The 12813-nt window shown below is 35.8% G+C and overlaps 1 protein-coding gene and 1 non-coding gene across 3 annotated transcripts in view; both read left to right on the top strand.

Annotated features, from left to right (window-relative positions):
* The first annotated feature begins 1405 nt into the window (after positions 1-1405).
* LOC106058718 (forkhead box protein G1-like) overlaps positions 1406-12813 on the top strand; it is a 33170-nt gene continuing 21762 nt past the window's right edge. For both annotated transcript variants that reach the window (XM_013216209.2, XM_013216208.2), the window contains exon 1: positions 1406-2794. In XM_013216209.2, coding sequence (XP_013071663.2) covers positions 1838-2794 — 957 coding nt within the window. In that variant the 5' untranslated portion in view covers positions 1406-1837. The remainder of the gene's footprint in view (positions 2795-12813) is intronic.
* Trnae-uuc (transfer RNA glutamic acid (anticodon UUC)) lies at positions 10163-10234 on the top strand. The gene has a single exon. It is a non-coding gene; the product is annotated as a tRNA-Glu (tRNA).

Genomic DNA, 12813 nt, shown 5'->3' with positions numbered 1-12813 from the left:
TCTGTTAAGTGTCTCGTATACATAGATTTATAACAACGAATCTACAAATATGTATGACTGAGAGGCCAAAACCGCTTGGCCACGTAACAAGGGGTACGAGTTCGAATCTCGGCTCGAGTAGAGTTGTGTTTAATGAGTGCCTAAAACAGCACTGAAACTTTCTTCCTGATACCCCCCCCCCCTCCCAAATGGTCCACTAAAGAGATTGGACTATAGCGCACTGAGCATGCTTTAAGCAGAAACGAAGAGCTATATAAAAGCAATTTAAAAATAAACAAAAAAGAATCACCTATTCAACAACATTTATTTTTACAACATTTAAACGGCAATGCATGTAGTATTACATCTGCGGCCAGTGGGACATATTTTGTTTTTAATAGATGTGATGTTATATGATTAATCTTTTGAGAAAATAAGAACTCATTAAAATTGAACTAAATATAGTCAGTCTATTTTGGTTAAATAGTATTTAAAATGATTTATATGAAAAGGAATTCGAACCTGATTTTTTTTCTTTTAACACAATGCCACGACACGGAGGAAAAACTTTAAGAAAAAAATTAAAAAATTCTCATTAAAAGTATCCATTAGTCTTGACTTTTAGTCGACTTGGCACGGACTGACTCGACAATGGACGGCTTCCCCGGGAACTGTCACCAGCTCCTCTTGTCAATGCAATATACGAGATGTAGGCTAATGTAAGGTAATGACTTAGTTGATACAAACTTTCCAAAATCACGAGTAACCAAAAATAAAACAAAACAATTCCTCAACTTTCTACGGCCAGGATAAGGCAGGAAGGGGAGAGAGGGGGGGGGGGTTCAGTGAAGATAGCAGAACCAATAACTAAACCACCGCCATCCACCCCCGCGCTTAGGTGAAAGAATTAAACACAAAAAAAAAAAGAACTCTACGCTACTATAACTATGTAGACCAAAGATTAGACATTTTTAATACCAACGTAGCATCGGGTTTGTTTTACTTGAGTTTTATAAGTTGGATTGGACCATTTAGTTGACTAGCCCTATTTCTTTCTCCCCCCCCCCCTCCTCGAGACGGAACCAGCAAAACAAGGGACTGAATGCCAAGATGGGGTATCCGTCTCTAGGCAGGTATATGCTGGGTCAGTCCACGCCTACCGTGTCAATACCGAGAGCCAATGGCCAAGCAGGAAACGGCTAGGCGACCAATCAACGGTGTTTTATTATCTTACCACCTCAAGCAGTACCCTATCAGGCAGAAGTTCTCACCTGAGCAGGAGAGGGGTGGCGTACCTGGGTGTTATCCGGGAGCAGGAGGGGGTGGCGTACCTGGGTGTTATCCGGGAGCAACTGAAAGAGATTAAGAGAACGGGTTGTTTAATACCCTTCCTCTCCCCGTCCTATTCCCATTTGTAACTAACAATTCGTCAGTTTGGTTCTAGTTGTCTTCTCCTGGTCTGTCATACGTACTAACACACAGGAGTTCTCATGGCTAGACATTAACTGTTGGACCCATAGTCAGTTTACATTCCGGACACAGATATGGCCAATTGTCAAGACTTGTGTGTTCACATGGTTGGATAACTGACCAGAAGTTTAGTAAATTTACAAACGTTAACGCAAGTATACATTTGTAGGGCTGTTTGTTCATCTTTTGATGCTGTTTTAACATCGCTGGCCGTGAGCAAAGAGAACCCTGAGGAAAAACATTGCCAGAATTTCAGATGAGCCAAAGCCAGACGTCGCAAGTCTCAGTTGCCAGGGGGTCAAGATTTTGATTTGCGCATCCGGCGCACTCATCCTTGACGAAACCGCGAAAACAACAGATCGAGCAGGACGTAACTGCTCAAGGAATCATGCAGTCTCATCATTTTGAAGCAGGAGCTTACCCCGGAGCAATATATGGAGCGGCGCCGGGATTTGAGCCCGGGAACATCAAGCTTCATCATTCGTCCTACGCTGGGGACACGGAAGCCGGATGCTACTCTAATCACGGAGGAGGTGCCATCCAGCCTGTGCACGGATACAACTGCCGCGATCCTCCGGCGTATCCGGAAACATCATTTTTCCACACCGGCTTCATGCCCAGTTTTGGAAACTCCAATTATTACAAAATGCCGAACCGGCAGGGAGACATTAACGATTACAGCAATTCTAGAATCTTGCCCAGATCTCAAGATAATTTTTTACTGAAGCCTCAGGAGAATCACAGTGGCTCGCCCAACAGCTACGAACATCTAAGCCATCACCAATTAATGCACCACCAGCAACAGCAGCAGCATCAGGCGATGCAGCCCATTTACGATGACGCCCCACAAAATGTGGATGGAAGCAAGTGCCTCCCAGAGAGTTCCGTCTACGGAAACGGGCTGGTCAAGATGGAGCCAATGTCATCGCACGTCGACTACACAAAATCTCTGTCGTCGTCCACGACTTTAGCCTCGTCCGTCACGTCGTGCCACCATCCCGTCGACATGAAATCTACGATTTTAACCAACGCCTCGGACCAAACGACCAAGTTCGAAGACGGTCGAAATGAAGAAGCGATGGGCAGCATGGATACCCAGCAGGACAAATGCCCTCTGAAGGAGGAACCTTTAAAAAGCAGCGAAGAGGCAACTGGAGAGGCAAAGCCAACAATGTCCTACATTGCCCTTATAGCTAAAGCCATCCTCGAGTCGGAGCAGAGGCGGTTGAACTTAGGCTCGATTTACAATTGGATTGAGAAACACTATCCCTTCTATAAAAACAAAGGTCAAGGATGGAGGAACAGCGTCCGTCATAATCTGAGCTTAAATGACTGCTTCATAAAGGTGAGTTCATTGGTTCAAAATATTAAGCGTTCATTGATTGCCTTAGAGATCGTAAATATAAAACCTACATTTTTACTCATTAATTATAGAATATTTTTTTTTACTATAAATGTGTGCCTAGCGCGTAGACTTCTTGGCTAACTGGCGTCTTTCTGCTCATAAACTTGCTTTGTATTTAGATCTAGGACTCATAAGATCTTATTACTAATAAAATAAGCAGCTTCGATAGACGAGAATACAATACAATTTAAATAAATGTACTTATAGTAGTTATAGTAGTTATTACATATTATAAAGTTGATTATAAGTTAGAAAAGTATCCCTTTAAGACTATGATTTATAAGGGCCAAAAGGTATCATGTGGCCTGCACAAGGACCAACCACCTTTACTCTCCTCATGTACTGTCAAGCACCCATTAGAGTTGGATGCACTCAGGGGTGTCCGAGAATCCCGAAATTAAAACACCAGTCTTCGACTAGATTCGAACCCAAGACGGCTCGGTTCAGAACCTAAGTACATTAGCCGCTCTGCTACCAAGCCCCCATAAAATAATCCTTATAATAAATAAGTTTAAACTGGTAAATATTCATGCACTTGCAATTCGAAGCGAGACTTCGACACTTCCAGCGCGATCAGGAAATATAGGCCTATGCATATTAAAGGGTTTCACTGTCTCTTTACAGGGAGAAGCCCACATTCCCATTTACAAGATGAAGCCCACATTTCTTCCAATTCTTTCTCTCATGACCATCCCCGATATCAAATGTATGCCTACATAAAACTTTTTTTTTTTAAATTGGCAATATTTACAACTAAATTGCAACTACTTTGATTACACTTAATGTAATACATTTTCTTTTATAATTCTATAACTTGTCATTGACACCAAAATACAACATTACAAAGAACATCAAAGACTGGGGGGGGGGGGGACATTAAATCTGTTCAAAGATAACACTAAAACATCGTGTAGGTTGCATGGAGATGTTTCCTCACAAGTTGTATGGACGTTGTTTGGTGTGTCAATGGGATTAATTAATAGTTACACGAGCAGGTACCAGGCCCGATCTCCTTATCAGCCCGGGCCACCAATCTTTCGTTACTTTGATACGTGGTCTTGTCACCAGCATCAATAGTTTAGACTGGCTGGTCATTAGCGTTCGACGCATTCCACACAATCTTTGCAGTGGTCAAATTATCTGGCTTAGTGTGTGTGTGTGTGTGTGTGCTTCTGTGTGCGTTTCTGTGTGTGTGTATGTGTGTGAAAAAGTAACAATTTTTCCAGATTTTTAATGTTTGTTTGTATTTATGCTTGTGAATGTGTGAAAAGCAACCAAGAAATACAATATTTAAAATATTTAAAAATCCATTTTATGCAAAATTGGTCTTGGGGCAAATCGTCTGGTTGTCGCAGTCAAAATTCTTGATTGGAACTTTGGGATTATTGGATTTCTTTATGTCCGCTTTATTAACCCCCCGCTTGCCTGATATTAGCTGCGGCGATTGTTGTAATGGCCACATCGCTCCATAGTAATTCTCTGGTCACAGAAACAGGTGGGAGTTTACTTCAACTGCTTTGCAAATTTTTAAATCTTTTTTTACGTGTCTCTCTCTGTCTCTCTCTCTCTGTCTCTCTCCCTCTCTGTCTCTCTCTCTCTCTCCCTCTCTCTCTCTGTCTCTCTTAAATTGTAACTATATTTGTCATGGGAAAAAAAGTTTCTTACCATGTGAGCAATAAACAACAAATGAAGCTCCTAGCTCTAAGCCTTTAAGCTTTGTTACGTGACCAACTTCTATACGGATAAACTGACTCTACATAATAGAACTAGTTCTAAAAATAGGCCAAATAGAATATATACATTCCTTCAGCACCCTGTATTATTGCTTCCAAATTATTCGTCATTCTAAAAATTAAGGATTTGTGTTAAAGACTAACGTAACCACTTTGTAAACTGACTTAAAATTAATAACAAAACAAATTATAACAAAAATATTTGGACGGAAGGGGAGGGGTGTATTTGACTTTGAATGTTAAGAAATCATTATAATCAAAAACACTATCTTTGTAGTCATAAACTAGAAAGTACACAAAGTGTATTGAATTATATTTTGGATACACAATAGTACGTTAATAAACACAGGAATTTGTCACTTTACGCAGTGATAATGATGATAATAATAACTTCAGATATTTTATTTGGCAATGTTTGTGAAATTAACCACCATTTTGTCAATTACTAAACAATTTAACTTCCTTACATTACAATCCTCAAAAAGCTAACTTACAAGATGTTCAATGTATTAGATCTAGCTCTAGAAACATTCACCCGCGTGCGGTATACAAAATATGTAGAGCCACTAGGACTTGCTTTTCTTTCTTCTCAAGGAGACAGATACAAATTAAAAGCCTTCGATGTTTTTATTTTGCTAGTCTGAGTCTCTTCAAGTTGAAAATGTGAATCAATATTAGCCTACTCATTGTACCGTGACATCCCTCAAAATTAAATCTTGAATGCCAACAGAAAAGTTAATAGTAGGCCAAAATGACGTCAACTTTGAGTTGACGTAAAGATAATTTTAGTAGTTATTTTCAAAGAATTAAATCAAAATTAATAATTGATTTTGATTTTAAAAAATTATTTTTTTTTCTAAAAATAATATGTAATAAAAATTTCGCAATCAGGATAAGAGTTTGGGGGGCACAGAGTTCTCTCTCTGTGTCCTTTGTCTTCGCTTGCCATTTGAACGTTTTTGGTGCATGCCAGTTTAGGCCTACGCCTCATTTTTTTTTTTTTAATTTTCATGTTTAAAATATTATTATTATTTCTTATTAATAATTTATGGAAAATTTTTGAATTTTTAAAAAAGTGTTTAACTAAAGAAGACTTTTGAAACTCAAAAAGAAATGTACAATATGCTAACTTAACTTGTAACGACAGTACACTGTATAGTTGTTCACTGTATCAGAACTATATTTCACAAAATCACCCTATAGGCACACTTTTAAATCTGTTTTAGTAACAGCAATAGCTTATAGATGACATATTGTATAGCGGTGCTTCATCGGACAAGTTTTGCCGTTATTTTCATATAAATATTTGGAGCTTTTCAGTTTAAAAATTTTACACTTACATTTAAGTTTTGAATTATTTCAGTTAAAAACAGGAAGGTAATTGAAATCTGCACTGACCTCTATAACTATCACTTTCTCTACAAAATGTTTTCATCGACAAGTTATTTAATTGAAAGGACACAAATACGCACGCAAACAAATACATACTTTTTTTTTCCAAATTTTCGTTTGAAATTATTAAGATAACATTAGATCAATCTATGGTTTTAAAAACCTCCACTAGATCTAAATGTAACATGAGCAACTTATTTATTTTCTGGAAAAGTTAGCACAAACCATATTTTGAACATCTAAATAAACATTTAAACGTAAATGTCTCATTCACCATACGGTTACTACGGAGAAATGAAAATAATTACTACTAATAAATAATACTAAATGAATACTAAAGCAACTGTAAAGTGTCTCTCCTCTCTTTGTCTTGCTGAAAACAACAACAAAGGAATATTCAATCTCAAGGTGTGATTCTTAGAGAATTGTTGACAATAATATTTCCTACATTTGTTGCATTGTAACTGACATTTTAACCTGGGTTTTTAAATTTTATTTTATGTTGATGGGGAAAAAAAGAAACGTTTAAACGTGGGGCCTATAATAGAAAGATGGGGCCTATAATAGAAACGTGGGGCCTATAACAGAAACATGGGGCCTATAACAGAAACATGGGGCCTATAATAGAAACGTGAGGCCTATAATAGAAACGTGGGGCCTATAACAGAAACATGGGGCCTATAATAGAAACATGGGGCCTATAATAGAAACGTGGGGCCTTTAATAGAAACTTGGGGCCTATAATAGAAACATGGGGCCTATATTGATTGATATATTTATGTACAAAACATCTTTTTAAAAAAAATTTCTTGAGAATTCCATTCGTTATATTGACACACACATATATAGTGAGAAAGAACTTTATTATTTATTTTTTTTTTGCTATGAGGTCTCTAGTTGTTGACTAACTACGCTCCCAAGTGTGCTTTGACACATTTGTTTTCTTTGCCTGCTATCTGATACCCAGCAGTTTTGTTGACCTACAGATAAAGCGACTGATGGTCGCATACATGTAGACCGACAAACGTGCATATAGACTTATGAAGCCTCAAATGGACCGATGAATATAAAGACTGACTGGTGGACAAATAGATTTAAAAATTGACTCACTGGAGAGACATAGAGACCTAGAAATCTACAACAGACCGACGAGATAAAGACGGTTAAGATTGATTAGGATATATTGAATATTTTGGCGTCTTATTTTGGCTCGCTTGGATAGATTTTTTTTTTATATTTTAGCTTCGTTTTATGTCTGTGTTTTGTCTGTTTTATATCTGTGTTTTTTTTGTCTGTTTTATATCTGTGTTTTGTCTGCTTGAATGTGTGATTTGTCTGTTTCATGCTTTATGTTTGTTATATTATCGCAATGCATTCACCTATAGATAATATATAAACTGGCCTATATATATATACATATTATAATAATTAATAATTACTATTTATATCATACATAAGAAAATATTCTCTGCCACATCTAGCAACGAAATTCGTTAAAGAGAAATCCAGGGTTGTCTCACGACACAGCGTCAGTTAAGGATTTTTCTTCGAATGCGATAGATCTATTGAAGTAACACACTCTGTTATTGGAAGTGTGAATAAACCCAGCTTGGTGTTTTAAGCTCGTGTAAAAAAAAAAAGAGAAAGAAAAGTAAATCAACCATGACATTTATTTGACATTCGCCGATCTTTAAAAAAAATGTGTATTTCTAAGCTCAGCAATCGAACCGGTTTTATAATGCATATTATTAATTAAATAATTAATTATATTTTTTTCTACATCACTTTCACCTTCACCCATCCTCTAGTCAGAGGCGTTTCGCAAGATTTGTTGCCCGTCTTTCTCCATTTGTCTCTGTCTATTGCTTCCGATAGAGCCTCTTTCAATGGTAGGCCCATTCATTCTTTTATGTCGTCTTATCATGGCTTTCTATGTCTGCTTCCTCTTCTTTTTCCTGGTACTGTTCCCTGTTCTTTACAAGCCCCGAAGGCCTTGTAATACGGCCATAGAGTTTTACTTTGCGTTGTTTTTTTAATAATAGTTATCAGGTCATCGCGAGGCCCAATCACTTGTCTATATAGTCCCCTATTTAGTTCTATATACTTCTCCCAGCGATACAGACACGTCTCTAAACAGTCCACCTATATCACCTGGTTCTCCATTAAGTAGTTCTTGACAAAGTTGATGACATCATCATTAGATGAAAGTCTTACTGCTACGAGAGTAACATTTCATTTAGGAAAAATACTTAATGCAATGATGACAGGTTGAAGAGAGAGACAGAAAGAGAGAGAGAGAGAGAGAGAGATAAAGAGAGAGAGAGAGATATAAAGAGAGAGAGAGAGAGAGAGAAAGAGAGAGAAGTGTGAAGATGTAAAGGAAGATTTTCATAGAAAAATAACAAATCATTTTAAGTGCAATTGTCTATCTCAATGAGTTTCTTGCCAGTTCTATTCTTATTATTCATTTTTTGTTTGTGTTTTTGGTTTCGATGAAAATCCTTCTAATTATTTATAGGCTACTGTTATAACGAAAGGGACTGGCTCAAATGGAACTTACCTGGTGAGATTCTAGAACGTTGTTAGGTCTAATGGGAGCTTTATCGTAATTAGTGTTCTTGTCCAGATGGTCATCAATACTATTACAGATTGTCACACAAGTTATTCGTAATTATTTATTGTTTGAATACATTAACATTTTTTATTTGATTCTACAAGTGCTAATAGAATGCAAAACTATTAAAAGCTTTGGAAATATATAGTTTTTCTATACTTTCGAGATTTGTCCTAGAGCTGATACCACAAAATACTTACAACTTAAGGATTTGTTTCAATTTTAGAAACCTTTCAATAGTCAGAGAAATATGTATAGGCCTACACAATGAGAATATTTTTAAAATAATATCATTAGGAGTTATAAGTATTAAAATTTTGATTAGAAATATTACATTTCAAAAATTTTATCTACTTGCACTACAAAAAATTAAAAGTGAAATGTTTCGTACTCATTTTTTTAAATAATAATTATACTACAAATAATATTGATATTATTTTGAATAAACAATGTTGTTTGACAACACTACCTCACACATAACAAAATATCATACCAATAGCTTACGTCTTTTTTTATATCCTTATAACAAACAGTCTGTCTCACATAATCTTGAAGAAGTTTTACATATTGATAACATTGTAGATAGGTCTATCACAAAAAAAAAGTTATATTGTAGTCTGTAGCGGTTAAAAAAAAATATACCTACAAAAAACTAACAGGCTAAACTGAAGGAAACATAAAGAAACTAAAACCAGCCGAGAGAGTTAAAACAAGCGCAAAGCCTATTCACATTTGATTAGAGTAACACCATTAGTAAAATCACTAAACTTAGAGACACTTCAGGACAGAAGACTAAAAAGTAAAGTGGCAATAATACATAAAACACTGAATCATTATTTACAAATACAAAAACAAAATCTAGTAAAATGTTCAGAAAAACACACAGATAAAAACACATTTCTTATTCCACATGCTAGAAAACAAATTGTATAATTGCTTCTTCTTTGATAAAGCAGTTGCCAGTTATAGCATGTAACGGGTTGACTGAATCAGCCAGGGAAACTAATGACTTAGAAAAGATTAAAGGCTCGTCTAGATTAACACGTGCATACGTGTCGGGAGTAGGCCTAATTATTATTATTACTTTGAAAGAACATTTGTAATTTAGAAGACATGATAAGTTATCTACAATGAACATCTAGGCCATATATCTAGGCTATAGAGTTTCTGTTTCTTGAAATCTTTTTTTTTTTTTTTTTTTCAAATACAACAAAATGAGAACTTATTGAAATGTGTGTTTAGAGATGACCTAGGGCGTAGGCCAATTATCTATCGAATTAGGCCTACGTTAAACTCTTATCATATTATTTATAGCTAACAGACGTTCCTCCAAAATAAAAAGATAATTCGTCTTTTATGACTTAGTGATGTTAGCCAACAACTGGCCCAGCTATCCACCAGTCACCAGTTCACATCTAAACATTGCCTGTTCTTTGGATTGAAACTTGACAATTTTCCCTATATCTGAGACTTAACGCCTTCAAAATTCATTAAAAAGAAATATTTAGTTCTATTCTAACATCAAATTTATCAATGAAAAGGTAAAACTGTTACTAGTACCTACACTAATCCCATGTGGTCTAGTGGTTAGGATTTCTGGCTTTCACCCAGGCGGCCCGGGTTCGATTCCCGGCATGGGAAAATTTTTTTTTTTTACTTCACATGCTACTTGTAACGAGTTCATTCTCCCTCCCCCTCTTCCCGATAAAACTCTTGGTTAATCGAATGTATCAATCTACTCAAAGTTTATAAAATTCTAATGATAGGTCTATAGATTCAGACTTAGAAGAAAGTGTGTAAAATGTATCTGAACATTTATTTATGTATTGAAGCTCTCAATACATGCGGGAATACCCGCTGACGTACGCGTTTTCAAGATGTTAATTGTTGAGACCTCCAGACCAAAGTTTATTTTAAAGATTATTATATTTGGAAAACTCATAACGTTCAAACCAGAGTTTTTCCCAGTGAGGCCAATTAGTCAATTAGCTAGCAATTCCTTTCCCAAATGTATACGTAAACTTTGGAATTTCTAGGAAAATCGTTAGAGCTGTTTCCGAGATCCGCGTCCACTCAGGTTTTTGCTTTTTGAAGGTTTTTATTTGTGGAGCTGAAAAAGAATTTACAAGCTGATAAGAAGAATTAATAATAATAATTTATAGAACGCTGTTAATTAATAAAATGTAGACTCAAGGTGCTGTGAAAACATTTCAAACATAAACACGAGAGTTAAAAGGACGAACTAATCTAAAAAAAAAAATTGAATAGATAGGTCTTAATGTTCTTCTTGGATGTAGTGTAGCATGTTGTCTGTCTGAGATCAATGGGGAGTGAGTTCCAAGCCTTTGTTCCGTGCACTGAGGGGCCCCGCAGACCGGCGCATGAGGTGGCCCCCGCGATAACAAAAATGATTATTAACTAGTTTATTGATTGTTCATTCCAAATGTTTCTGAATCATAAGTTACGTTGATTAGAGGCCACAAAACAAATATTAGAGGTCTGTGGACAAAATCTTAGAAGCCAAATCACACAGGAAGAACAATTACAAATACAATACATAATGTAGTCAAACGGCCAATAATATCCTACAGTACCTATGTCAGATACTATAACAAGACCAACTACATTATTAAAGGTGGACGAGCCCGTTGGCTTGATGTATATTCAGCAGGGCCGGCTTTAGGCATACGCAAACTAGGGCACTAGGCAGCTCACTGGGGCCTCCAACTGATGTTTAAATCTATCTCCACTGCCGTCATTTAAGTAGGAAATAGCGAACAATTTTATCAATGTTATTGTTGAAGTACACAAGGTTTTTAATAAATTGCATAATTTTAGTTTTTTTTTCACTGTATAGTTTTTATTTTTCTATTTTATTTTGGGCCACAAAATTAACTTCGCCTTCGTCCGGCCATGTATACTGTCTACTCTTAGTGTCTTAAGGCTCACGCATATGACACTAGCCAGAGGCCCCACGTATGACACTTGCCACCGGGCCCCGCGAACTGCTAAGCCCACCTCTGATTAGTGGAATATTATTGATATATACTTATTTCTCGTTCACATATATGTCGATTGATCTCGATAGAACACGGCTAGGCAGCCTTTTCACAGAAATGTAGTCAAAATTATTCATTATTTTCAATAAGATGAGAATCATTTTATGAATATAGGACAAAGCTACATTATTATTATCATCTTTCTTTAGCATTGTGTTAACAGTAGTTTAAATAAATGTAATAACACAAGTCATTGAAAACAAAAGTAGAAAGAAATCACTGAGAATGTAGACATGAAATTTAATTAATAAAAAAATATTATGTTAGGGTTACAAATGTAGACACGTCAGTCTACGTAGGCTGTCTTCTAGTCTAGTCTAACATGTGATCTAAAGTAGGCGGAGACTCATCTAGTGGGCGTGGCTACACCTAAACAGTAAGCACACAAGGAAAAATCTGTGGTCTTTCATTGTATGTCTCTTATTCAATAAGTTATTGTCTCTCTCTTTCTCTCTCTCCCTTTCTTTCTCTCTTCCTCTCTAGCTATAGTGTTTATATCATTCAATTCATAATTAACGCTAAACATTATAATAGAAGAAAAAGCATCGCAATCCAATTAGTTAGTTGTTTCAATTTTAAATCTGTTTCTGTTTTTCATTTTTACCTATAAAACAAAATACTGTTGAAAAAACAAAACAACTGAATAACAAGAAGAATGTAAAGAACTAGTTGTTTTAAAAAGTCAGTACCTCTTGTATACAACTTGGTAAGCGATTATTTTTCTCTTATAAACTAATGAATGTTAAATAAAGGAACTCTTTTTACCCCGTCACCCCCCCCCCTCCCTTTTACACCCCGAAAGAATCCTTGCCCTGGTTTAGCGAATGAATAGATCTACTATACTTTATAATATTCAAATGATAGTCCTTTAGATCTAGAAGTAACGTTTGTTTTATATAGGATAAGATAAGATAAGATAAAATAAGATAAGATAAGATAGACTTTAAGACTTAGGTTTTAGGGTTTTCAAGTTTCCTCGAAGTTACGAATTGAATAGAGGTATCATAAAAAAAAAAGAATTAATTACCATTAATTACTTAACTAATTGGTTATTTTTTTTTTATTTGTTCATGTTTTAATTGATCTAGAATTGTTAAATTGTACAAGAATCAGCCAGCAGCTTCAGAAAGAAGGAATGGTCTTTTAGAAATATTGCTCGGT

Source organism: Biomphalaria glabrata, chromosome 4, assembly GCF_947242115.1.
Source record: "Biomphalaria glabrata chromosome 4, xgBioGlab47.1, whole genome shotgun sequence".
In the NCBI taxonomy this organism is placed as follows: domain Eukaryota; kingdom Metazoa; phylum Mollusca; class Gastropoda; family Planorbidae; genus Biomphalaria; species Biomphalaria glabrata.
This window is presented reverse-complemented; position numbering and strand designations above follow the sequence as displayed.